The 27273-nt window shown below is 48.5% G+C and overlaps 1 protein-coding gene across 2 annotated transcripts; it reads left to right on the top strand.

Moving 5' to 3' along the window:
* Positions 1-22872: 22872 nt before the first annotated feature.
* PCDH8 (protocadherin 8) lies at positions 22873-27233 on the top strand. 2 transcript variants are annotated; one of them, XM_030477285.1, is made up of 3 exons: positions 22873-25405; positions 25555-25762; positions 26205-27233. In XM_030477285.1, the coding sequence occupies exons 1-3, from the start codon at positions 22991-22993 to the stop codon at positions 26576-26578; spliced, it is 2997 nt and encodes a 998-aa protein (XP_030333145.1). In that variant the 5' UTR covers positions 22873-22990; the 3' UTR covers positions 26579-27233. The 2 variants fall into 2 exon arrangements, with proteins under 2 accessions (XP_030333145.1, XP_030333144.1); XM_030477284.1 differs by having other exon boundaries at positions 22874-25405; positions 25552-25762.
* The last annotated feature ends 40 nt before the right edge of the window (positions 27234-27273 follow it).

Raw genomic sequence — 27273 nt, forward strand, 5'->3', positions numbered from 1 at the left:
TCCATGCCAAAGACTCCTAGGCATTCAGGAATACAAACAAATAGCAACAGTCCAAATTTAACCAGGGTATGACCATACTGAAACTAACACCAAATGCTGTAGCTGTGTGCTCTTCTTGAAGCTAATCTCTTTGGAAAGCGACCTCTTTTCTACATGGCTTTAGGAACTACAACATTCCCTGCGACTGCAGAAGCTGTATGCATCGCTAACCTCCACCAGACCCTGTTCTGGCTGATTTCTCCCTCAAGCCACATGCACAAGACCAGATAAAGGCACAAATGGTATTTTCAGACTCAGACCATAACAGAGAATTGTCCTGGACCTGGTCAATTTACCTGCCAGATGTCACCAGAGATTCCCTCTGCTTTTTTACACCCTCCCATGCCCTTTAAGTCAGGTTCCAACAACCACCTTGTCATACTCTAAAAACACTACTGAAAGGTAATTTACCAAAATTATTCATACTGTCTTTTTTTTCAAGCCAGAAAATATATCAGTCATCCCTGCTCCGCATGTATGTGGTGTGTATAATGCCAGGGTAGGGGACCACTGCTAAAGAGCTGCCTAGTTACTCTGCTTTCCAGGACCTTTTCCGTATGTAAGAAATAGCTGTAGAATGTAAAGGCCTTTTTCCAGGTAGTCTGTAGCCAGCACTCCCTGCTTCCCACTCTACATCTCTAAGCCATAGAATCATAGAATCAACTAGGTTGGAAAAGACCTTTAAGATCATCAAGTCCAATCATTACCCCAGCATTGCCAAGTCCACCACTAAACCATGTCACTAAGGGCCTCATCTAGATGTCTTCTGAACACTTCCAGGGACGGTAACTCCACCACTGACTTGGGCAGTCTGTTCCAATGCCTGAGCACCCTCTCGGTGAAGAAATTTTTCCTAATATCCAATCTAGACATCCCCTGGCGCAGCTTGAGGCCATTACCTCTGGTCCTATCATTTGTTACTTGGGAGAAGAGACCAGCCTCATCCTCCTTCTTCTTCCAGGGAATCAGCTTTTTGCTGCCCACCTTAGCAGCAGGCTGAGTGACTTGGTGTGCCCCCACACCTCCCCTACAGCCTGACAGAGTACTGCCCCAGGGTCAAGAGACATCAGGGCTTATTCAGCTCCCAAAACTAGACATCTAGCTCCACTTGAGGTGCCCTCACTACCCACACATGGATGCTTGGCATGACGCAGGCAGGACTGGAAACCTGTATGTCTGAAACCAGCTGGATGGGATGTCCTAGGGCAGCACAATAAGGATGGACACAGGCATGCCAGCAGTTGGAATGAGTCTGTAGGGCAGGATTCATATTCCCTTGACTGTACTGAACACTTCTCCTTGAATATAACGGGGCTTTTAGACCCACAACTGATGTTTAGACGCCAAAACATAGTATAAACTGGAGTTCAACCCACCTTAATTCCCCGAGATTGGATTTCAGCCCTCAGCGCTGACAGGTCCTTGAGGGCCCAACGCACAAAGAAATTCAACCCAGCCAGCAAGAAGGAGTCTTTCCAGTTAACATGTGGACTTCTTAGCTGTACTGTTGGGACCCAAACAGCAATGTGCCTCCTAACATGTAAACACAGAGATTCCTCACTGGAACTAGCTCTTCATCAAGGATGAACACTGGAAATGCCAAAACATGAATGAGAGCAATCCAAAAGCAAAAACAGGCAAGAAGTTTTGTCTTGGATGAGAACCTGCAGAAGAGGGCCCTGCAGAAATATCGGAAATGCCTGCTTCAGTAGTGGAGATCCATAACACCTGTGTCAGCATGCACCAGAAAGGCAGGTGAGGCTAAAGACTTGGGTGAGTACTGCTGTACTTAAAGGAATACAACACCGCCAGTGATGCAAAACTGGTGAGTGGTGAGATCCAAACAGCGTAGGCCATCTGATACAGATCCCAGCCTGTAAGGATATAAATATATGGATGAACTGTGAGCCTTGGATCAAGAAAAATGGAAGAAGTAGTTGCTGCAGTTACAGATCAAAACAGCAGCAAACTCCTAACTATTTTTTTTTTCAAACAGAAAACCTCAACTACTGTCCAGTAAGGCAATCAAACTGCCTGCAGGGAAAAAATATAGAGAAATTATTTCTCACCACTTTAATGCTCTAAAATTAGCATTTCCAGGAAATAAGCATGTAAAGAGGAGAGATTATTCTTGGCATAGAGTTAAAAAGCAGTAGATAATGTTACCTGAACCACCTCTACTGACTGCAAAATAACTACAATATGTCCAAGGGAGTAGTTGGGTACCAAAAAGGGACCTGCTAACACCACACTTGAAAAACAAAGGACATGTCAGCAAATGAGCAGGAAAATATCCTGAAGGTTTAAAGGAAGGAAATGAAATCGTGAGAAGTAGCAAGAATACATCTATTCATGGAATTGGTAAGAAAATCTCCAAGGCATGTATACTGCTGAACATAAAAACAAAATTATAAATAAAAGGATGAAATACAAAAGCAAGGAACTAATGAACATAGCTGCTTGGCTTGGCTCAAGGGCCTCTTTGAACCAGTTAGAAACCCTTCAGCATCTGGAGATCTGACCAAACTGGTGCAAATAGCAAGAAGCATAAAGCACAGCAAGCAATAAGTGACGAGTGAATGAGAAGAGGTTGAAAGAATTTCAGAGAGAAGCAATACCTAAAAGTCATAGAACCTGCTTATAAACAAGAAGTTTGGGAAAGTGCGATGTTCATTGTATTGTCAAGGATTAAAAGAAGTGGTTCTTAGGCAAAGCCAGAGAGAGCAGGAGCCATAGAAGGGATTTCTAAGTTATCACATGGCTGATTTCCTTCATGGATGGATACTCTTAGAATTTCAAGGAACAGTCTTTTATTGCCATTTTTCCAGTATGTTTTAGATGGCTTTACAGATTACGTGCCCAACCCCATGCTTGGGCAAAGTTTACAGAAACCAGTTATTAGTTATTATTATTGCTACATGCACATATTTCCTAGCCACTAAACAATTACCATCGTATTTCAATGCAGAATATTTCTTCACAATTGGAAAACATAATGGCACCAGACACACTGAACAGAGAAATTTATTTTTTATCATGTCATGGTAATAACTGCCTTCACCACTTTATAAGAATTGAATATTTAAAATATCATCATAAAAATATCTATCCTTTAATAGGTATTATCTTCTCCTGTAATGGAAGCAGAGGTCACAGAACGCCTTCCTTTCCTTGTTATCAATGCTGCTAGAAACCAGGCTAATAACTTCATTGTCACTGCGACATTTCTACAGGGTTTTGCAGGTGTCTAAAATGCAGATATTAACCCCTGTTTTAAACATTCGCTCAGCAGCATAAGACTGAAAACCCTCTTTAGAACTCCACATAAGGTGTCTGGCCTGAAATAAAAGAGCTTTTCCAGTTTCTTGGTAAGAGAGAAAAAAGGAGTTCTTTATCAAAAGCGTATTAGCATATTTTGCCTCATTAATAACTTCACTGCAGCATTAATTTGCTTAATTATTGCACTTAGAATTCAACATGGTTGCTAATTAATTCAAAGGCTGGATTAAAAAAAGAGAAAAAATTTGGAGTCATAACACATACACACACAGTCCTGCTTTGTGAGCAGGCTTTTTGGAAATAAGTTTTTTGTTCTGTTCCATGAAACACTAAGTCTGTGGACACAGTAAGTCAAGAGTTATCTTTTCAATGATTTATTTTAATACATTTTCCCAGGTTTGCCCATTCAGGCTTCTCTCCTGATGAATCTTCCTGTAATAAATGGGGTTAATGCTTCTCAACAGCCTGCTATCAGGACTTCCAGCTCCATTACCCACTATTAAGACCTTGTTCTCTTCCTCTGCAAATCTTTCTTTCTACTTTACTGGCAATGGCCAACAGGGACACTAAATCCTTAGCAGGTCATTTGAAAAGAGTTCATTTGTCTTGAAACAGCCCCAAAATTACATTCCCAAAGCCCAAAAGAAACAAAAGACATAAAAAAACCCCAAAATATCTGCAACCCCAAAACACCACTCTCCATTTCCTGAAGTCTTTCAGTTTATCAGTAAATTATAAAGAAAATCTTGAGGTATTTGGGTCACCCCTAAAATATTCGACATCAGATTTGGGAATGATATTCCAATAGAGCGTCTTAACTGCTTGCTTACCAGTCTTACATCTTAGCAAGACAAAACCATCACAAATCAGTTAACTGTCCAGGGCTGTTCTGAGCCAACTGTCTCTCATGTGGTGCCCAGTAATGCAGGGGATGCTCACACAGGTATAGCTGTGTTAACAGAAATCTTTAACTGTATACAGCCATATCACAAAACAACCATTTCCAGCCCTGCTACTCAAGCTGAAAAAATTAGTTACATATTGGTATAGCTAGACTGGTCACCATGCTGCTATTTAGTTGTGGACACAGCCCAGGATGAGCTGCTGTAGTCTTTTAGTGTCCTCATCCATTCATACTTTGGCACGTACCAGTTTGGTGAGACAATGGACAACAGAGAATTTCAAGGTGCTGACCTCAACTATCCTCAGTTTTATTCCCTTGGGATGTTTCTATTTAGACAACAAGCTTGCTTACTCTCAGATGCACCTTTTTAAGAGAGGTACCGGGAATGAGGATTAACAGAATCTGCTGTAGACAACCTTTTGAAACCTGGTGCTATAGCTCACGTTATGTTGCAAGACAACTGCGTTTAACGAGTCTCTTTCTTTGCTTCTACTGGTAGTAGTTGCACAATGACCAAAGAAGTCCTTCAATGCAGTGGTGATTTTGTTAGGGTTTTCGGTATCTAAAATGGGACTTCAGTGAAATTGAAGGGCCCCTCATTTCAAAAGCTATTTAGCCCTGCACATACCGAAATTCAGCAGGTATTCTCTTCCCAGTTGAAAACATTAGAAAACATTCTAAAAATTAGAGTTCTGCTTCCTGGCAAGCCTAGATCTGCTCCGGAAGGGAGCTCAGCCTCATAGACCATCAGAATGCCAAAACAAAATATACAAAAAAACTAGGTTGCCTGCGCAGCCCTCTCTCCAAGGAGTATTCTCAGAGCACACCTAACACCGATGCAGTTCGAGTCCTCACAAAATGTACCCTGAGGCCTCTTACTCTTAAAAAGGATCTGGAAAACAAGATGCTGAGGGTACCCTTATTCTATATAGCACCCTGAAGAGGCTTTTATAGAGGTTCACACTATTATCTTGCCTCTCACATTGCTGTTCCTTCTTCCATCCTTTCTCCCTAGAGTCATGTATAAGGCATTTTTTTCCTGCACAGTGTTCTTCCCCACCTCATAAACCCATCACCTGGTAGTTGTGTGTTTTGTGACCTGCAGATTCAGATCTCCCTCTCCAGCAGAGCAGAAAACAAACCTGGGTCTTTAACTGCTTGAATGAGTGGCATAACCGGGCAGCCACCATACAGGGGGCAGACACAGAGGGCAGACACTTCATCATGTTCCAGATGTCTCTTGCAGCAGAAGAAGCAGCCTCATTCCTTCCTTTAATACAAAAAATTAAACTAACAGTTAAAGAGACCCTACCGTGATGTGAGAGATGCTCCTTACTATGACCAGGAGGTGGGCACCTCAGGGCTGCAGGTCAGGAGTATTTCAGACACGGTGCAGTCCTTCACCACCCATTCCCAGCTCACAGGCCTGGTCACGCCATGCCACGGACATCCCTCTGAGAAGCCAAGCCCATAGCCATGTTTGAGGGCTCTGGCTGGGCAAGTGAAGGATGGGCAGCAAAGCACATGGATTTGAGAACTTCTTCCACAGCTTGCCTCTGGTTCTGGTGCACTGCAGTGCTCCAGCCTGGAAATTCTGTAGTAGTATCACATTCATTACAAAAATGAAGGATGTTAAATTCCACATGAGGATGAATAATGAGAGCACACACTCTGCTATTTATCTGGCTTTTTAAATCATTTTATGTATTTTACGTATCAGACCACTTCCAGAACAGAATAAGCCATAAATTTCTGTGCTAACTCACTCTTTGCATCACCAGAATTGCCAATGTACCTTCTTGTGAGATAACCTGATATCCAGGAAAGCACAAGGTAAACTTGGTACTACCTGGATGTCTCTGCTGAGAAGTAAGCATCAAAAAGAGACAGTTTTGCTGGGTAAAATGTTAACTTACAGTTGCTGCATTGATCCAGTGTGTGAATGAAGCCATTCAAATCCCTTTAAAGGAAAACTATGGCGTGAGGCTATCTGCAGTCACTTAGAGATAGTCTACTTTAGGAGGGCCTTCCTTTTTGGCTGTTTGTGAGAGAAGCTAAAGTCCCTGATCACAGTTCTGGGCCAAGTTGTAGCATTCCCATCAAGTTCTTTAGCAGGGGAATTACAGACCAGACACCCAGAGCAAGCAGAGAGCCAACACTGAGCTGAATTAGCAAAAGGTCTATTTAAGGAAACATGTCTAGCATCTGTTTTATCGAGCATATGTACTCTGCTCGTTGCTGTGCCCCATTAAGACCTTTCATGCAGAGATTGTAAGATGCACATGAGCACTGCAGAAGCTAGGAGACTGCTATTTTTTCCTTCTTTACTTTGCCTCATCAATACTTCATTCAGGACCATTCTAGCCTGAAATCACCCCAGTGGTAAAAAATAAAATCCCCCTGCAATGGTCTGAAGGACAAGGGGGCAAGTTCCCCCTGGGAACTTTAGGGTGATTAAGAGGCATCATGGATATGACCTTATTTCAGCTACAGAAGTCTGGATAACTGAGGACATACGTACTCTCTTATACATGAAAACACATGTTTAACCACTGTTAGTAATGACAGGATCAGACGAGACAGGATGCTCTATCCTCTGGCTATGTTGATCCCAGCAGGCGAATGCCCTGAGCCAGCTTGCCCTCCTGCAGTCTGAGGGAGAACACCCAGTGGGAAAGCAGTCATTCCTTCCACTATCTCATGTTCCCTAGACAGCAGTAGTCATGAGCACCTTCACCAAATGTAGAGCCTCCTTCCCATCCTTCCAGCCATAACGGATGGGACAGAGGAAACCCTGTGGAACAACCTTCTGCCTCATGCTCCTGGTCTCCAGCTCTGCAAGCTGGGAGGACTTGACAAGGAGGCTTTCTCCTAGACTGAAGCATCCCAGCTAGAGTATGTGGAGTCTGGTGAAGGCAAAATCAACTCTGCTTAAGCATTGCACAGTCTCACTGCTTCATTTCTGGTTTGCAGACTCCAAAAGGCACATAGGCCAGGAGGTTAATCTAAAATAACTAGAATATTCAGAAGCTGGCGGCTGGATCTCCTCGGGGTTCACAAAGGGCAGATCAGCCACACGTTGCTTTCATTATTTGGATTACAATAGAAAGAAAGAAAAGAGGGTAGAGGCAGATACTTCCCTGCAGAATCCTTGCCCAGATGTTAAACCAGCTGGCTATGAACCCCACACAGAGGCTTTGCTGCCAAACCCAGAGCTAACGACAGGAGATGGAGACATGGCCTCTACTTTTCCCCCTCCTACAAAACAGACCAAATGGTGTGTAGCACAGCACAAATTCACCACAGCAGATGCCACCCAGGGTACCGCTCTGCGGAGTCCCACATTCCCATTGGTGCCATGTCCCTCACGGTTTGGAGAAGACCTCGACCACCTGCACCAGATCTTGCCAGCGGAGCTGGAGAGGCAGACCCATGAAGACAACAAGGTGTGGGGCTGTGATGCCCGTACCTTGCATTGCCTTTGCCCTGAACCGCTGCAGTGCCATGCTCACCCCCATCCCCATACATATCTCACAACTCTTTACTTCCCGCTCCACTGCTTCAAACTGCCACACTGGCCCTCCTCTAAAGATTTTTTCATCCTCTTTCTGTTAAAACTTCTCCTTGCCTTTTGTCCAGCACACATTTCTGATTTGTATTTAAAGCATGCTTCTCATGAGAAATGCACTTAGTCCACCAGGCAGGGCAGGAGAGGTTGCTCAAATAGACACCTGCACTGGAGAAAGAATAGCTCTGTCTTCTGGTAATCCATCATATTCTGGGATACATGCAGGCTATTCAACAAATCCTCCTTAGGAGAAGTCCCTCGTGTCTCTGAACTGAACGGCTGGCACTCTGCACCCTACTTATCCACAACATGCTGGCATTCATAACAGGTAAATAAAAATATTATTGCCAAATGCTTCTACCTTCTCATTTCTAAAAACAAAAACACAGTCTGTTGATAGAAAAATTTGATTTACATAAACAGCAACTATCAAACTGATAACGCTGAGCAGCCAACACTGATAAGCAGAAATTAGGACATTTACCAGCTTCAGCATGCTTGAAATCCTGTTTTGTCTCTTTAAAAACAATGAAATACCATTCTGGATAAAATCTTTCAGAACATTTTATTTCCTCAAGAGAATGGATCTCTTAAAAAAAAAAAAAGACTCACTAATATTAAAATATACTGAACCTGATAGAACAGAATGTCTCCTTTGAAGTTGTTTCAATCTTTTTAAATATCTAAAGAACCTAACCCACACAGGGCTTGCACATTTTCAACTTGGAAAAAAAAATCAAAGCTTTCTCCCCTTTTTCCCCCATGTACACCCGCTTGCCAATTATGGGAATTAGGGAAAAAAATCTATGTCTGAAAGAGGTGGAGGTTTTTACATTCTTGTAATTATGCACAGGATTTAACCATGTGGGGAGAGGGACTGCTTGAGGGGAGAGGAGAATTTTATTCCAAGAGTTGTACGTGCACTTTCATCTCAGATCAAGTGTCAACCACCAGGTGATTTTTCATAGGGATCTCCACGCTCCTCTGCTTAGCAGCTCATCTCCAATTTGCTCGAACGATCAACAGCTTCTCATCTTCTTTATTAGTCTCTCTGTTTATCTGCCCAGCGATGAGCTCCAGCTCCCGCAGCCAGAGAACAAGCCAAGAATAGCCAGATCCAAAGCTGTGAAAGATATTCTTCCAGCATCATCTGGTTCCTTGGCAGAGTCCGCGGGCAGCTGTGCTCGCAGCCCCATGGCTGCCGCTGGGTATGTCATGTGGCCACACCATAGTGGGACTGGCTGAGCATCTCTGTTCTCCTGGACACAATTTTCCTTTGATTCACCTTGAATCCGAGGAACCCATTATATGACCGTTGTCTCAGATTTGACCAATAAGGGCTTTTTTTTAATGACTGCCCTTAAAAGACAGACAACATGTCTTATTTCTGCTGTCATACTTTATAAATCTATGTCCTGCCTTTAAGGACCATTCCTTTTGCCGTACAGGGCATTCTTGGACAGCACTTTTTCACAGCACGTGAGCAGGATCTTTTCCAGCTGATTTGTGGCACAAGGGCTGGACTTTTTCACTGATGGATAAATAAAAAGCATGAAAAAAAGGCACAGAGCAGAGGGCAGGAGGGCTACCTCAGCACTACTCTGGGTATTAAGGCTACATTAGCCAGTTTGTAATTTCCAAAATATATTTGCTTGAGTTGGGGATTTTTTCAGGAAAGACACACCAGAAAAAAATAAAGTGAGAAAAATGTTATCCCTGTTATAAAGGATGCAATCCTACATAGCTATTACCATGTGCTTTTCTTTCCTTCCCTCCTTCTTCCTCCTTTTTTCCCTTTCACAAGAAAGACCAGTAAAAGCTCTGTCTATATTAGCTACAAGCATCATCTATAAAAATCTTGTCTTTACATATTACTCATATCACACTGTTCCACAGTCAAATTTCATAGGAAAAAAAGCACTGAATGCAACACAAATTACATCAGCATTACAACTTGGGCATAAATTATCTGAACCAAACAAAACCTGACCTTGCTTCTACTAGTCTGGTCAGTGTCTCCATTTTAGATGCTGCAGGTCATCCTAAAACATAAATTTGTCCTTTCAGTTGATTTTTACATTTAAATTGGTTTAATAATTCATGACATAATGAGCATTAAAATATAAGCATTTTCTACCTAAGGAACTAACAGTCTGTCAGCTTCAGCAGTAGATGTGACACAGCTGAGCACTTGAATCAAAAAAAGAGAATATTTCCATGGACTGCGACTGATGCAATTGTATACAGGCATTTATTTGTCTGCTCAAAGTTTCAACCCCGACAGCTTTTTTTCTTTCTTACTGTGTTTGTCTAAATCCAATTGCAAGTTCTTCAAGGCAGCAATCTGTCTCCTCATATGTTCGTAAAGCACCATGTGCACCTATGGCACTCTGTAATAAGTAATTTCTTATCTGCTTATGATTAAAGAGGGATTTCAGGTGAAATATTGTAAATTGAAATGGACAGGCTGGGAGGACAGCCTACATTACCAACACCATTCAGTCAGACATTGTGCTCCAGCACAGGATGGCAGGCAGCGTGCTATGCACAGTTTGAGCTTGCCTACTGCAGCTTCGAATGCTTTTGAGAGCCATCCTACAACCATTCCCCATCACCTGATACCAAGTCGCTAAAAAACACGTTGTGCAGAGTAAGAGAGCTGTCCATTAGATGCCTTGTATTGCAGTACACGTTTGTATTGCTTTTTCTAGGATTACTTTCTGAAAGCAAGCTAGACACACCATGGAGCAACTGAAAAGACAGGAGTGCGCTGTCTCAACTGGAGGTGGAAAGAAAGTGGGATAAGCCACAGAAGGGAGAGCAGAGAGGGAAGGTGAGAAGCTGGTATATTAATAGAATCACCCGGTACCTCACTTGAGGCATAGATACATCCAGACAGGGCTGTTCCCCACTTAATGGTAATTGATTTGTGCAGGTGATATAGCAAACACGAGAGTCCAGCTGCATGATGCATGCATGGATGAAGCTCCCAGCATGCTTAGGATTACCATATTTATGATAGCAAGAAAGCATGCAATGGCCTTCCAGGAGCAGTCCCCAGCTCGTGCCCTTGCCTGCAGCTCAAGACACTACGATGCCTATTGCTGGCCACCTGAAAATCCCTCCTCTTCCAGAAACTCAGCCCTATCACATGCCCTTTGCTGTCCCCTAAAAGCAAAGCCCCTTTCTCTCAGCCCTTGCCGATCCAGATCCCTCAGCTTCCCACAAAGCGCCCACACCCAATCTCTGCTACCCCAGACCTTTTAAACCATCTCAGAGCTCAAATTCCCCAGCTCAAACTCCCAGACCACAGCTCCCAGTCTCCCCTGCTGCAGTTGCTGGCCCCAAAGCCTGTGGGACACCAGCATTCCCACCACATATCTACCATCACCTCCCCACCAAGCCCTCAGCTCCCCAGGCTTCCTCAAACCCCATAATATTCCCCAACCATGTATGCTGGACTTGCCAATTCACAGACTCCCTTCTTCCCTCCAGGGTCTACCCACATTTCCCCCCTTTCAAATCCTCTCACCAATGCCCTTCACCACCAAGTCCCTCCTATTTGGTCCTCCCACTCCCACCTTTGCTCGCTCCCCCCAAGTTTTCCCACCCTACCATCTCCTTGCCACTCATATCTGCCATGCCGCTGACAGCCCTGACATTCCAATGGGAGCAGACCTTCAGCTTCCACCAGTGGATGAAATCCCACAGCCTCCTTTCCTTGCCCGTATCTTCTCCAAAAAAGTAATCTGGGCGGCAATTCCCATCAGTAATGACTTCACTGAGATTTTAGATGTCTAGAAGGGTTTTAGAAAAATAAAATCAGTAGCTTTGATTTTTTTCATTGCAGCATTCCTAAGGGACCTAGCCACAGACTGAACCCACTGCCCTCTGTGGAGCATGTATTATTTCAACTGTAAGACAAGATGTCTTGCCCAAGAACACACAGGAAGGCCATGGCCATGGCAGTATAACCTACACCTTCAACCTCACAAGGCGTACCCTAACCAAACTATGCCTGGGTATCATTGATGGCTGCCCAAAATAAGTTCTTCACAGCTTTGCCTCAAAGCTCACCTGGGCCTTCAGCCTTTGACTTAGAAGCCTTTTTTCCTCCTCAAAAAGCTGCAGTCCCCATATAATGCTTTGGTGCTATTTAGTCTCAAACACCATGTTCCTGAGGCAGCAAAATGAGGGAGCCCCACACAGTGGTTCCTTTCTGACTGAGGGAAGAGCAGAGACGGTTTATGGCTGAGGGGACAAGGAAGCCAGGAAGGTCACTGTGTACCTAGAGGACAGTGAAAAAAGAAGTCACCACCTGGGCAGCCAAAGTTTGTTGCTTAATGAGCAATCACTGATCTAAACCCCCATCATGCCACAGGCAACTTGCTTGATTACAGGGCATACAGGACAGGGGTTTACCTCCACACACCTATATATTTCAACAGCTATGGCACCCAAGAGAGCTGCGCTGGAAGTACATTGGTAAGACTGCAAACTCAAGCACTTAAACTAGGAAATATGGCCCCTAAGATGGTCTCTGCAGCCCCAGTCTCACTGTGATACAATCCTTATTTGCACAGTGAAGTGTTATTTCTTCACTGCCCTCCTGCTCTGCTCCACAGACCCAAGAGCCCTCACTCTCTTCGGTGGCATGTTCCAGGTCCTTGCTCCACACCGCAGTTTCCTCACATCACTCAAGTACTGCTCTGGATGGAAGCAATAATTTTCTCCCAGACTTTTCTTTGGCCTTCCCCACTCTTAAATTAGAGTGATTCACAGATGTTAATTATCTTATTTCCATAATGAACCCGTGGAAGGAGGGTGTATCATTAACTCCACATTACAGCTGCTGAGCTGAGACACAGAGATGCAGGTTAGTAGATTAATATCCACTGATTTTGCACACCTAAGCTGAAACACTCAAGGCCTGCTTTCCCCTCACTCTGTAGGGCTTGACATTGCAAACTCCATGATGACCTATGCGTATCTCCCTAGACTTTAAGATATAGATAGTGGAAAAGCATAACTTTACCATCAGCTCTCCAGCAGTTGTCCCCAGGGTTGCAAGCCTTAGGTCCATCACACAGACCATTCCCCATTTGAGGCAGCACAGAGCGAAGACCAGTGTTGGGCTATCATGGCCAATCTTTCTTAAAACAAGAGAGTAAGAGGTGTTTAGCTAGTGGATTTTGATGGCTGTTTCCTGATAGCAGAGGAATACTCGGCTCTGTCTCATAAATACTCGGAATAGCAAACCAGGTTTGTGGCAGACCAGGAAAAAACATGCTATGATTAGAATAGACTCTTTTGACTTTTCTCTCCCCAAACCTCCATCCCTGCTTTGTTCAAACCCAGCAGTTTCCCTCTCCACCTGTCTGAGACACCCAGAGAGACGTAGACTGCTTTCAGGCCTTTGGGTCTGCCCAGCCTGTACTTAAAACAAGGGCCTGTCCCAGCTAAGATCATGATGCACTCACTGCAGGTAGAACCTGGAGGAGACTTACCTGCTCTAATCTCTACTCGACAGCTGCAGGCTGCACTGTTTCAAATGCATGAGCCTAGTTTGGTGGAACGCTCACAAAAATATCACAAGTTACTTGCCTGCTTTAGCAGGGCATCTCCTTGCAAAATTTCAACTCCTTAAGTGAATCCGTGAAAACTCCACGATTTAAAAAGAGAAGAGGGCAAAAAAAAAAAAGGGGGGGGGGAATAAAAGTAAAAGAGGAAAGCCTGTATATTTATCCTACAGGCAAAACAACCGTTAAGAAAGCCTAGGATAAATCTTCCCTAGCTTTCTTTCTGGAGATAACTGAACTGCTTCAGCTGAAACTTTCTCTTAAAATGAACCAACAGCCTGGAGCAGATACCCAGGATGGAAAATTTCAGCTTAAACGGTTAATACTTGCTGAAGAATAAGCTCCTGGAGACAGTCTTCTACACAATGTGAGTTTTGTTATTACAGAACTCCCTATAGGACATGGGGAGCCCTGAGTGCCTTTCCCCAGCATTCCCACTACCTCTGCCCTTGCTCACCTTGCTGGGCAATCCACTGCCCCTTCCCAGCACAGCTCTGCCAGGACGAGACCCACATTGCAACCTGCACAACCTAACCCAACACCAATTTCTCACCCCAGCTGCTTTATCTGGGGTAAGATAGCACAGCAAACCCAACACTGGGGAGTCACTAATCCAGCACCTTCAATCCAAGCAGCAGCTCTCCTGTATGTACTTGCAGTTTCTCGTATTTTGTACTTTTTGCTGTCCCTATTGCTTGTGGGTCTGTCACATGTTTTTTGACTGGTTAATGACTTTATCCCTGAGCTGAGCATACAGTCTCCATTCATTAGTGAGCATCATGTGTTCATGTTGTGTTCTGTATCTTGGAAAGCTGCATTCGGATACGGTATATATTCCTCTTTGCAATGCCAGGAGTGTCTTGCACAAGCCTCCCTTACTCTTTTGATGGACTGTAGACAGCTTGCTCATTAGTCTAGTATCTAATTGCTTATCAGTCACACTCTCAAGCTCCTCATTACTTCACTTACACAGCTACAGTAATTAGATTTCACATTTCTTTAGACTTTCATGGCATTGTCTTAGCCTACTGAGGAGGCACTCAGATATAATACACACATATTATAAATTAGCTCCAATAATTATCACATTCATTATCATATATAACATAGACATACAGGATGCTGCTGAGGCAAGCTCAAACCTCTCCAGTTCTAAGTGCTCACGATACTCCAGGAGCATCTCCAAAGGCTTGTTTGTGTCACTTTTAACTTCTGTGAAGCTTCACCCATCTGTGACCCTTGGCTCACAAACCATGCCCAACTGCATCATTTGCTGCTTCTCACTCACCACCACATACCTCTCCCACAAAACAAAGCCTTCAGATCTGCTTGCTGCAGAGATGCAAATACTTTTAGGCAGAAACATGAATTTGATGTTTAGTACAGCAGCAAACAGAAAAGCCGCTTGAGCCATCAGCCCTTATTTTGGGGAATAACATAGATTTTATGCCTCTTTTTTTCATCTAATTTGATGCATTTCTTTAGCACCTATTCTCTAAGCCTCGAGCTGGTTCTTTGTGAGATCATTCCACACATTTATTACAGCGCTCAAAAAGCAACAACAATTTAACTTTTCGGAACAGAATTCTGCAGATGCTGGGGCCAGATGTTTTTTCTTCCTGGGGATCACATGTGAAATACGTGCTATATTTCAAGATGCAAAACGCACAGACACCGGGTGACATGTAAAATTGTGCACCTCTTTCTAAAGTAAATTAAATAAGTGAATGCACCAGATGGTTAAACTTGAAAAAGCTAACAGGTAATTCCCCCCAGACTGGAAAAGGGCCATATCATCATGGGCTACATCTGCAGAAGTAAGCTAAGCAGAGCCAGAGTATGGAGCATTTTATTCAGTGTTATAGATGTAGCCGTAGAGATTGCAGTGGTTTCCAGATCGCCTTTCTGTCCTGCTGTGGTGCACATTTACAGGTGCAGGAGGGACGGGTGACATTTGGGGACTGTCTATCTCCTAAAGAAGGGCAAGCACACGGTTCTGGGCCATGGTGCAGATGCATCCCTCAGCCACAGGAAACAGCCCTGCCCCTCTCCACCCTACCACCAGCTCCAGCCCCAGAGCCGGCATTGTGCCTCCTCAGCTAGACCCCTTCAGCAGAGCATACATGCAGAATGAGCAATCGCCGTGCATGAAAGATGGGCAGTGAGTACAGGAATGCTTTGTAGCTCTGGAGGTCAAAGTCCTGTGGAGGTTAAAGACTGGCAGATTTGGATACAAAGCAATCTGAAAGAGAAAGTCTTCCTGTGGCCTCATAAAGCAGTCTCATCTGATCCCGAGCAACACCCCAAACTCATGAAATGCAGCAAAATATGGTAGTAGAAAACCTTAAAGAAAAATCCAGGGTGAAAATACTCAAGAGCACATAAATGACTTAGGAACCAGATTTCCACTAGTCCCCAGGCTTCTGAAAAGTTTACTTCTCATTGACTCAGTATGAATATCTAAAGCCTTTCCAAATTTCTTGTAACGGGATGTGTTTGCTCTCCATCCTCCTCTTTCCTGCTGTGTGCCATTTCTCTGCCTTGCTCTGCCCAGAGCTGCCTGCATGTCAGGCAGCAACAGGCTGGCAGTCGTTGGAGCTAAAATCAGTCCTTATAAGAAACCCAGCATGATAAAGTGGAGACAGAGAGGGAGGTTTAACTCTGAGCCCCACCCGCAGATAGGAAAAGGAGATGATCCTAAACCCAGGATGAAGAAGAGCAGCCTGATCAAAGTCACTCCCAGCATCAGTTCTGGGAGGCTCCAACGAGCCCTTGCTCTGGGAGGACTCCCGGCCCGGGGGGCAGCCAGCTGCGGGAGGATGCTTGCCGGCTTCCCGGGAGTGAATAGCATTCCTGCCCTGGCAGGCAGCCAAGCACGGCAGCCGCCTGCGCCCGGGCTCTTCCCCGGCTCTCACAGCCTCTTCAACAGGAGTGACACGAGGCACACTCTTGCTCGCAGCCTGTTGCCGCTCAGGAGGTTGGGAGAAGAAGAGACTTAGTCCTTCACAGCTGGGGGGCTCTGACTTTGCAAGCTGAGGCGCGATTAAGATGGAGGACAAGGCGGGGGAAGAGGGGGGAGAAGGAGAGGCGAGATGGAGGAAGGGATTCCCTGCACAAGGCTGAGTTCCTGCCTCTCCATCGCACTTTTCCCCCATGCCACCCATCACCGTAATCCTCTGGGAAACAATCAAGAGCAGACCAGGGCATGAACCTGCAAAGCACCCCTAGCCTGGGAATCAGAACTGTGGCGCTGTGCCCAAGTTCGTTAACCTTGCTGTGACACTGGGCTAATTAGCTCGAACATGGCAACACGCTAATGCAACTTCACTGTTTCCAGGACCTCAATGAGGGTTGCTTCCTGGTGTCCCCTCCTGTGCCATGGAAATCACGTGTGCAGAGTAAGACTGAAAATACAGAGACAGCAGAGAAATGGGGAGGATATTTTTATTGGCATAGTAACAATATATCAGCATGTCTGTAACTATCCTTGTGCTTACATAAGGATATTCCTACTGGGAAGGACTTCAGAAACTGTGGGAAGGAGGTAGAGCCCAAGGAGTGATGTGGCCATGCTTGTTTAGTGTGGCACTGGGTGGATGACACTGGGTGGGTGACACTGGCTGGCCAGGGGCAGCAGAAGGACATTCAGGAAGGGACCTTGAATGCCAACTAGGACCTTGCCTCTCACAGAAATCAGTGGAGCCCAGCACAACTACCACTCATAAGTATTCGCAGAGGACTGTACATCTTCCTGGTAGCTGAGAGGTGGATTTCTTCCACCCATTCATCATTCGTAAGAGCCTAAATCCCAAACAGTCCTTCAAGGAGGAGAGTGTGAACGAGGCCCAGGAGGAAACAAGGAGCTGCTGGAGGAAAGCCAAATATACCAGCCCGGACACCTTCAAAGTGGTATGAAAGACATCCCAGCCAGATGTACAGCAGCAGCCGTGGAGGGGGAGCACCAACTCACAACAGCCAGGCAGAGAAGCCATGCAGCTCCCCTCTTCAACATCCTGACCAGACCCCAAGCTATGGAGAGGGTAGGCGTTTCTTCTAAAGGTCTACACTGGAGCCTGGTGTGAATAATGGCTCTGTTACCTGCACCCCTTAAAACCAAAGACACCGAGGCAAAATAGCCAGAAAGGACCTGCATAATAAAGGTTGTTCCTTCTAAGGGCATCTCTGATCTCCTCATGATGGGCAAACGGCAGGACTTGGGCTGTTATCTGTCCAACATACCCACAATCTGCAGTGCATCTGATTCACAATACTGCTGTGAGGTACAGAAGTGCTTTGCGGACATAGGGGCCTGAGCCTAAGAGAGCCTCAAGTCCTCATCCAGGCTAAAATATGTCCAACTCCCATGGCATTCAATGTCAGTTGAGTACCTAAATACCCCAGACCTTGGTTGGGCTGAGCCTTATTAGCTCGTTACAGGTGAGAGAGCTGAGAACTGAACCTGGGCACCCGCCTTATGGTTTAACAGCTGAAAAGCCTCCTTGATCCTTCTGGGGCAGGAAAGACAGGGTAAAGACAGCTGGAAAACAGGTGGAAGAAGAGGGGTGGGACACCAAAGGGTAAGGTTATGTGGGATCATGAGCTGGGTTGTGGGGCGGGACGGAAAAACATCTAGCCCCCCTGCAGGCAAGACAGCATAGGGAGCACCCCAGAAAAGCCTGCAGTAGACCCCGGCTGAGGGCCACGTGGGGGGACCTTCAGGAATGCACTGCTCCGAGGATACCTCCAGGCAGCATGCACGAGGCCCACACTGTGCAGGGAATGTGAAGAACTGGTCTTTTGTTTCATGCCCCTTTGTTTTAACCTCTTGAATCAAAGACCCCAGCTGCTCCTTCAGGATCAGCTAGAAATTAATCCAATTAAAAAATAAATTCCCTGTGGAATCAAAACTCTTTGCCAGGTGGGGGGTATTGGCAAGCAGTTCCTTTCTTCTCCAAAACAAACTCTTTCTTCTAACTCACATTTCACAGAGGGCAGATACAGGCAGGGAAGCATTTGAAGCAAATATAACAAACAAATGATTGGGATGATTTATAACCCTGGTACCAACACACAGCTCACAGGAAGGATCGCAGCCTCTGTCTTCTATAGCCTGCATGGCCAGAGACAGAAGCACAATGCTGCATGCTACCCTCCAACACAGTCATCGAGCAACAAAACCCTTTGCTGCTTCGTTCCACTCTTTTGTTTTCCAGAGTTTTTGGTCATCCAGGCTTGTGGAGCTTGACAGGTTAACCCACACTTCCTTGGTTGCAGCAGAAATGATTAAACAGGGGGGGATTGTTTAGGCTATGAAGCAGAAGGAATTCCTTTGTTTTTGTAGATCACTCCAAGGCAGCCGAGCCCGCAGGGATGCCCAAGAAGAAAGAGGCAGAGGCTGAGCGTGGAGATGGGTTTCTAGGGAGGGAGGTCATGCCACCCCTCTGCAGACTGTGAGATGAGGGATGGGGGGACATGTTGTGTCTCGACTTCACAGCTGGAGAGAAGATGACCAGACCCTCTGGGTACAGGGGTGAGCAGGACCAGCTGGAGACCATGCTCAGATAGTCTGGCTCCTCCTGCAAGGCTCAGAAAAGCCACAGCTTGTGCTACAAGGGGATCCCATCCCACCACCCTGAGGGCACGCAGTCACCATGGGGGAAACCAGGGCCAAGGAGAGATGGGGGCTTTGAATAGCCAGGGGATTGGTGCCCCTAAGATCTCCTAGGAATGGGGAAGCACTTATAACACAGCCACATCTTCTTAAACCTAGCTTGCTTCTACCACCCAGCATGTGAGTTAAGCTGCACATTCTCCCTCAAGGTGGCTGTGATACTGAGGTACCCAGTTGGACCTCTTACGTTCTTAAGGGAGTCTTACCTTCTCCTGCAGCCCCAAAATGGAACATCTTCTAACTTATCTCTATTGACAGAGACCACTGGAGAGAATCTCAGGCAGCTGCTGGGAGGAGGAAAGTCTTAACCTGTTGCACGGGGGACACTGGCACCTTGGGACATCTGAAAACTTACTGTGCTGTAGGTGATGGTGAAAAGAGCCAGAGCAGTAAATGCCTGTGCTTAGCTAAGGAGTGAAGGGAAGAGGAGGAAGAGGAGATCCTGGGGGCTTGTCACCCCATGTAAGGCAATATGTGGGGAGAGGGGAAAAACACCCACAAACTTTATTTCTAAGAGCTGGATCAGAATCAGCGAAAAAGTAAATTTAAATCTAAAAAAAAGAGAACCTGGAGTGATTTGCTGGCCAACGCTGCCTTGGTTGCTGTTGGCATCAGGCTGGTGGTCTACGAGTGCTTCCACTCCTGGGGAGCAGCACATTACCCAGGCATTCAGGTTCACAGGGGTCGGAGGTTAGTCTTGCTTTTTCCTTTGCCTGACACCAACTCTGGGAGCAGCTTTGATTTCTGTGTTTAAGAAGTACGGGAAGGAGCCTGGCAGCAGAGATCAGACCTCCGGACACTGCTAAATGCCTCCTTCTTAGCTTCTTAGCAGGCTCTGAGTCTCCGCAACAACGCTAAGTGCAAGAGAGCTGGTAAATTATTAAAACAACCTTGCAACAGCTCCAGAGAAACCACCAGCGCCTCAGATTCAAAGGAAAGGCTGTGGTGTGAGAATCCCCATTAGTAACAATACGCACAGTTTGCAAGAACATATGTCTCCGCATGGAGCAATCAACCAATCTGGGCTGTTTAACCACAATATTTCAAAGAAGTGCTTTTAATGCAGCTGATCCGTATGTTTATTTCTGAGCTGCAAAACAGGATTCTTCACTAGCCTTTCAGAACATTTCTGTAATGGACTTTACCCAAACTACTGGAGAGAAGGCTTTGCTCCAGCAGAGTGGCTGATAACAGATATTTTTTTAAATCAAAGTCATGACTGTGAAACAAGAAGAACCCAGGCAGACAGAAAGTGCATTTGCCCTCCAAATAAAAGGCAAGAGGAGCAAGACCCCACTGGGGCCCTCTTAAGAATGGTTTTGGATAGAAAGTGCATGAGATGGGGACTGAGTGGATGGGAAAGGAGGATTTCCAAGCCTCTTCTGATGCAGATATTTGAGTACACCGTGAAAATACAGCCCTTTGCACCCTTCTTTCCCGCAAAGTGCATGGCAGACGAATGTAGGTCCTGCTTTATTGATTGATTGATTATTTCTTTTAATAAAGAATAAGAGCTCCTCGTGGAACAGCCATGCCTTTGCGGGGAGGGGCAAAGGAGGAGGGTAAGGTCTGGTCTCCTTCCCTGCTCGATCTAATCCTAATTAAAAATAAATTACATGCTGTATGGAACTTGAAATGGCAAAGATAATCCTGTTACACACGAGGGGCCGCCCCGCTGCCCGCTGCCCGCTCCCGGCCGCTGGACCCGTTCCCAGGCGCGCAGCCCGGCCCGGTCGCCGGACTCCGGCCCGGACCCCGGCCCAAGAGGTCTCGGGGGGCCCAGGGTGACCCAAATGGACCGGGCCCGGCCCGGCCTGGACGCTGCCCGCCCCGCTGGACAGCCGCCTGCGGAGCTCCGGCGGCCGGGAGGAAGGAGCCGCGCGGAGGCTTTTTGTATGGAAACCAGGAGCTTGGGGAGCTTTTGTTGACGGCAGAGCGGCCCCCCGGCCCCGGCCCCGCAGCCAGCGCCGAGGCCCCATTTAAATCTTATTTCCATAAGCCGGCGCTGCGGGCACCCCCCCGCGCGTGCCGCCCCGCGCAGCGCCCGCGCAGCGCCCAGGGGTGCTCCTGCCGCGAGGGCCACATCGGCCGGGTGCGCGGCAGAGCGGGTGTGCAGGGGAAACCGGGGCGAGCGGGAACGAACCACGTCCCGTTTGTGTCCCCTTCTTCCTTTAAAATGCAATGAAAGAAGGAAAGGAAAGATGAAAAAGGGAAAGAAAGAAGGAAGGAAGGAAGGAAGGAAGGAAAAGGAAGGAAGGAAGGAAGGAAGGAAGGAAGGAAGGAAGGAAGGAAGGAAGGAAGGAAGGAAGGAAGGAAGGAAAAGGAAGAGGGAAGAGGAGGAAAGGGAAGAGGGAAGAGGAGGAAAGGGAAGAGGGAAGAAGGGAAAGGAGGAAAGGGAAGAGGGAAGAAGGGAAAGGGTAGGAGGCAAGGAAGAAGGAAAAGGAAGAGAAAATGGAAGAAGGGAAAGGAAGAAAGAGAAGAGGGAATGAGGGAATGAAGGTCACGCAGTTTCCCGGGGACTCAGCTGCCCCTCAGGACCCCCGGCCTCCAACCCCTCCTAGCCTCCTGCCCATGGCTGCCCAGGCACCGAGAGGCTGCTCAGGACTCGGGGCTCCGCGCGGGGCCCTGGTGCCTCACGGGGCAGATGGTTTCGTTCCCCCCCGTTCGTGCCAGGTTTCAGCCTCATGCTGTTATTTTGTTCTTCAGGAACGAGACTGGTGTTGCTTCCCAGAGAGGCTCTATTAGGACAAAAGGAAAATCCTGTGAATAGGCGTAACAGGGCACCAGGAGGGATAGGTCTTAAATGTATTTTAATATGAGCAGGGCATTGTGTGTAATTCAGCGCTCATCATCGTTTAGTCAAAGAGTTATGGCAGTGATTGGGAATGAATAGAGGGACATAATGGATACATGTGGCGTTTGCTCATTATATTCAACTTAGTCCAACTCCTCTGTGGAAACTGTTCAACTTTCTCTCCCTTTAGCCTGTCATAGTGAAATAATACAGACATTGGTTCCTCGAATGGGATAGCCTGCCATGCTATTATATTTCTACAGCTAACGAGGGCTTCATAAGCCTTTGATACAGCCTGATCTTTGAAACCTTTCCAAATCTCCTCAAGCTTATGCTAAATCCTATTTGGAACTTTTTTTCCCCTTCTTTTTTTCTTCTTTTTTTTCTTTCCCTCCTCGCCTGCTAGTGCCCCAGGCTTAAGAAACTCGGGCGGTGACACGCATACTAAAGCATGCGGGGACACCTCCTGAAAGGCGACTTAACGCTGCTGATCACAGGCTCTCACGCGAGGAACACACCACCCCGGCCGCGCAGATGAATGCCGCGACCCCCCTCCCCAAAAACCCGCTAATCCGCGCAACCACCGCGCGACACGCCGCGACACGCACCGACACGCCGCGACACGCCACGGGGCGACATGCCACGCCACAGGACGGCATGTCACGACACGGGGCGACACGACACGGCACCTGCGGCACGATTAACAAGCCTCGCCGCGCGTTTTGCTCCCGCGCTTCCCCCCGCCCCAGCTCCGCTGCCGCGCATCCCGAGAGGGAGAAAAGACGGGTAGGAGGGGAAGAGAAGAAAGGGAAAAATAAAAGAAATAAAGGGGGGAGAAGGAGATAAAGGCTAAAAAAGGGGGGAAAAAAACCCCAAACCCCGGAGAGCTGATGAAGACAAAGGGCAGCGCCCCGCGCCCGCACCCCGCGCCCGCTCGCGCCGGCCGCGGGAACCGCCCCGTCTCGGGGACCGCCGCCTCCCATTGGCTCGGCCGCCCTCTCATTTGCATACCGCCGTCTATGAAAGGCGGCGCGGAGGCGCGGAAAGATGCAGACAGCCGTGGAGGGAGTGCAGAGCGGCGGCCGGTACCGTGCATCGCCCCCAGCACACACAAACACTCGCACTGCCACCCCAGACCGCCCCGTCGGGCCGAGCCATGAGGAGCCCGCTGCGGCTGCTGGCCGCCGCCTGCCTGCTGGCCCTGTCCCGCGGCAAGACGGTGAGGTACCGCACCGACGAGGAGGGCGCGCCGGGCACGGTGATCGGTACTCTGGCCGACGAGATGCCGGTGAAGGCGCCGGGGGAGATGAGCTTCCGGCTGATGCGGCAGTTCAGCAACAGCTCGCTGGTGCGGGTGCGGGAGGAGGACGGGCAGCTGAGCATCGGTGAAGCGGGGCTGGACCGGGAGCGGCTCTGCGGGCAGGCCCCCCAGTGCGTCCTCGCCTTCGACGTGGTGAGCTGCTGGCGGGAGCGCTACCGCCTGGTGCACGTGGAGCTGGAGGTGCGCGACATCAATGACAACGCGCCGCGCTTCCCCCGTGCCCAGATGACACTGGAGGTGTCGGAGAGCGCCGCACCTGGCACTCGCCTCCCACTGGAGGTGGCCGTGGATGAGGACGTGGGTTCCAACTCCATCCAAAGCTTCCAGGTCTCCCTCAACAGCCACTTTGGCGTGGAGGCGCAGACGCGGGCAGATGGGGCACGCTGCGCTGACCTGGTGCTGCTCCAGGAGCTGGACCGTGAGCGCCAGCCGTCCTACACGCTGGAGCTGGTGGCCAAGGACGGTGGCAGCCCAGCACGCTCGGGCACGGCCACTGTGCATGTCCGTGTCCTCGACGCCAATGACAACAGCCCCGCCTTCGCCCAGGGCTCAGTCACGGTGGAGCTGCCCGAGGATGCACCACCCGGCTCCCTGCTGCTCGATCTGGACGCCGTCGACCCTGACGAGGGCCCCAATGGCGAGGTGGTCTACGCCTTCAGCAGCCAGGTGCCCCCCGAGGCGCGGCGGCTCTTCCGCCTCGACCCACGCTCAGGCCGCCTCACGCTGGAGGCTGCCGTGGACTATGAGCGCACCCGCACCTACGAGCTGGACGTGCGAGCCCAGGACCGCGGCACCAGCCCTCGTGCCGCCACCTGCACCGTCGTCGTGCGCCTCACCGATGTCAATGACAACGCGCCGCGCATCAGCATCAGCGCCCTCCGCGGGGCTGCCAGCGCTGCCGGTGTGGCCTACGTGAGCGAGGCGGCGGCCAGCGAGAGCTTTGTGGCCCTCGTCAGCGCCTCAGACCGTGACTCAGGTGCCAATGGGCAGGTGCGCTGCAGCCTCCGTGGCCACGACCACTTTGCCCTGCAGCGAGCCTACGAGGACAGCTACATGATCGTCACCACAGCAGCGCTGGACCGCGAGCGCATCCCCGAGTACAACCTCACTGTGGTGGCCGAGGACCTGGGCTCACCACCCTTCAAGACCGTCCGCCAGTACACAGTGCGGGTGAGCGATGAGAATGACAACGCACCGCTCTTTGCCAAGCCCCTCTACGAGGTGGCTGTGCCAGAGAACAACCCGCCAGGTGCCTACATCACCACCGTGGTGGCCCGTGACCCCGATCTTGGCCACAACGGTAAGGTCACCTACAGACTCCTGGAGACACAGGTCATGGGGGCCCCCATCTCTACCTACGTATCGGTGGACCCTGCCACCGGGGCCATCTATGCTCTCAGGACGTTCAACTATGAGATCCTCAAGCAGTTGGACCTGAGGATCCAGGCCACTGATGGTGGCTCCCCGCAGCTGTCCAGCAGCACCCTTGTCAAAGTGAGGATGGTGGACCAGAATGACAACCCTCCTGTCATCATCCACCCAGTGCTCACCAACGGGACAGCAGAAATTGGCGTGTCCAGCCAGACCTCTCGTGACTCCCTGGTGGCCCAGATCAAAGCTCGAGATGCAGATGATGGGGCGAACGCTGAGCTCACCTTTGCCTTCCTGGAAGAGCCCCAGCAGGACCTCTTCACCATCAACCCGACCACTGGGGACATTGTGCTGAGGGGCGACCTCTCTGAAGAACTGGGGCAGCTGTTCAAGGTCATCCTCACTGTGACGGACAATGGCAAACCCCCCCTGGCCACAACAGCCACAGTCAATTTCCTGGTGACTGCCACTGCTCCTTCCAGTATGCAGGAGATAGCCAAGCCCAGCTCCTGGGAAGGAAAGGCTTTGCAGTGGGACATCCCTCTGATCGTGATCATCGTCCTGGCAGGCAGCTGCACCCTCCTCCTGGTGGCTATCATCACCATCGCCACCACCTGCAACAGGCGCAAGAAGGGGAACGTGATCAAAACCAACTCATCCTTGAAGGACCAGATAGACATCTCCCACCTAGAGAAGGGCCATCAGGAGGAGGGCAGCCAGAGGGGGAATGTGTTTGAGGTACGAACCTTTCCCAGCAAAACCTCTTTCACCAGCCCCGACCCTTCTCCAGCTGCCGAAGAGATCTCCACTGCTGAGAGCAGCAGTGACAGCACTTGCCTCTATGAGGGTCAGAAGAGACTGAGAGGGCCGAGTGGGGAGGTAAGGTCCTGCTGTGGGGAAAGGGGGCTGGGGGGGGGGCAGCGTGTGGCATCTCGGAGGATGTGAATTGCAGAAGTGCAGCTCTGATGTTGATTTACCCTCCACCACTTCCCTCTCTCACGTCTCCTTTGATCCTCCCACCCCAGCAGGGTTTCACTGCCACTCCGAGCTATGGCAAGGAGCCTGCTCCCCCCGTGGCCATTTGGAAGGGGCACTCGTTCAACACCATCTCCGGCCGAGAGGCAGAGAAGTTCAGTGGCAAAGACAGCGGCAAAGGCGACAGCGATTTCAATGACAGCGACTCGGATATCAGCGGAGATGCCCTGAAGAAAGATCTCATCACGCACATGCAGAATGGTAGGGGCTTAGCTCCGCAGACGGGGAGGTGGACAGGGAGGTGCACAGAGGGACCCATCCCTGGGGCACAGTGATTAGGCAGGGCGATCGCTGTGGAGAGGGAAGCCTGACTCTGAATGGCTCAAACTGCCTGTCAGTGCGATGCTGATTCATCTCCGCACTGAGTGCCCAGCACAAATTAGCAGGTGCTGGAAGTACTGTAGGATTGGAGTTTTTTCCTCCCCCAAAAGCTTCCCTTAAAGTTGGGATTGTGAGGAGTGTCCCTAGCAAAATGACATGACCTTCCCAAGGGTGTTTTGTTGTGCTGTAGAGCATCATTCCCGACTCCCACTGTCAGTGCATTGAATCATCCCGTGACTGATAGCTCTGAGGATTACAGGTGATGTGGATTTATTCCTGCAGTAACGACAGGTTTCTCCTCTCTCTCTCTCTTTCTCTCTAGGTCTGTGGGCATGCACGGCCGAGTGCAAGATCCTGGGCCACTCAGACCGCTGCTGGAGCCCCTCCTGCGGCCGAGCCAACCCTCACCCTTCTCCCCATCCCTCGGCACCCCTCTCCACCTTCTGCAAGAGCACGTCCCTGCCCAGGGATCCCCTGCGCAGGGACAACTTTTACCAAGCCCAGCTGCCCAAAACAGTGGGGCTTCAGAGCGTGTACGAGAAAGTGCTGCACAGGGACTTTGACCGGACGATCACACTGCTCTCCCCACCGCGCCCCGCACGGCTCCCCGACCTACAGGAAATCGGGGTGCCCCTCTACCCAGTCCCCTCCACTAGATACCTGGGTCCCCAGACGGACACAGCTGAGAAAGTGTAGCCCAACACGCTCCTCACCCAAGTACACAATGTCCCTGTGCGCACACGACTAGGTCACTCCCGAGAGCCTTTAAGTTATTGACCAGATCTGGTGTCGAACGTGTAAATATGCAAGATGTGCCTTAAAGATGAAGTCGTTGGGAAAGATTTCCAATCACATCAGTACTGTTTGATATTTGCAAACAAAAAAGAATTGTTAATGTAATTTTTATGAAATGTGCAAGTATTTAAATTTTTTTTCATGTTTTCTACATTGAGGGGTTTTGTTTGTTTGGTTTTGGTTCACCCATGGCCTGCCATTTTTTTGTAGTGTTTTTAACCTGTACATTGTGTAATGTAATGTTTGTACATAATGAAAATTGGTTATATTTTTATATAATAAAAGCTTAAAAATGGGAATTCTTGCCAAAGGAACTGTCTGAAAGACACAATAGTAATTAATAATAATATCCTGAATATGTAGAACCTTGTAAGGGAAATTCCTCTTTCTCAGTGTAGTAATAACCTAAGCAACCCCGTGTACTGAGAAGTTTGCCTTGCCAAATGTGACTTGTATTTCTTGAGTCTGTGGTCAAGTTAAATGTTATTTAATTGCCTTTGGTTCCTGTAATCTGTGTCACTGATAAACACTAATAAAGGTTTTGTGATGTGTCGGAGGGGTCTGTTCATGGATTTCATGCTTCAGAGCATAGAGGT

This window comes from Strigops habroptila, chromosome 2 (genome assembly GCF_004027225.2).
Source record: "Strigops habroptila isolate Jane chromosome 2, bStrHab1.2.pri, whole genome shotgun sequence".
NCBI classification, from domain to species: Eukaryota; Metazoa; Chordata; class Aves; order Psittaciformes; family Psittacidae; genus Strigops; species Strigops habroptila.

Excerpts from the sequence above, each read along its gene's own strand:
- PCDH8 (XM_030477284.1), top strand. The coding sequence starts at position 22,991 with ATGAGGAGCCCGCTGCGGCTGCTGGCCGCCGCCTGCCTGCTGGCCCTG. Across the intron at positions 25,406-25,551 it reads TGAGAGGGCCGAGTGGGGAG|CAGGGTTTCACTGCCACTCC; the intron begins GTAAGGTCCTGC and ends CTCCCACCCCAG. Across the intron at positions 25,763-26,204 it reads CATCACGCACATGCAGAATG|GTCTGTGGGCATGCACGGCC; the intron begins GTAGGGGCTTAG and ends CTTTCTCTCTAG.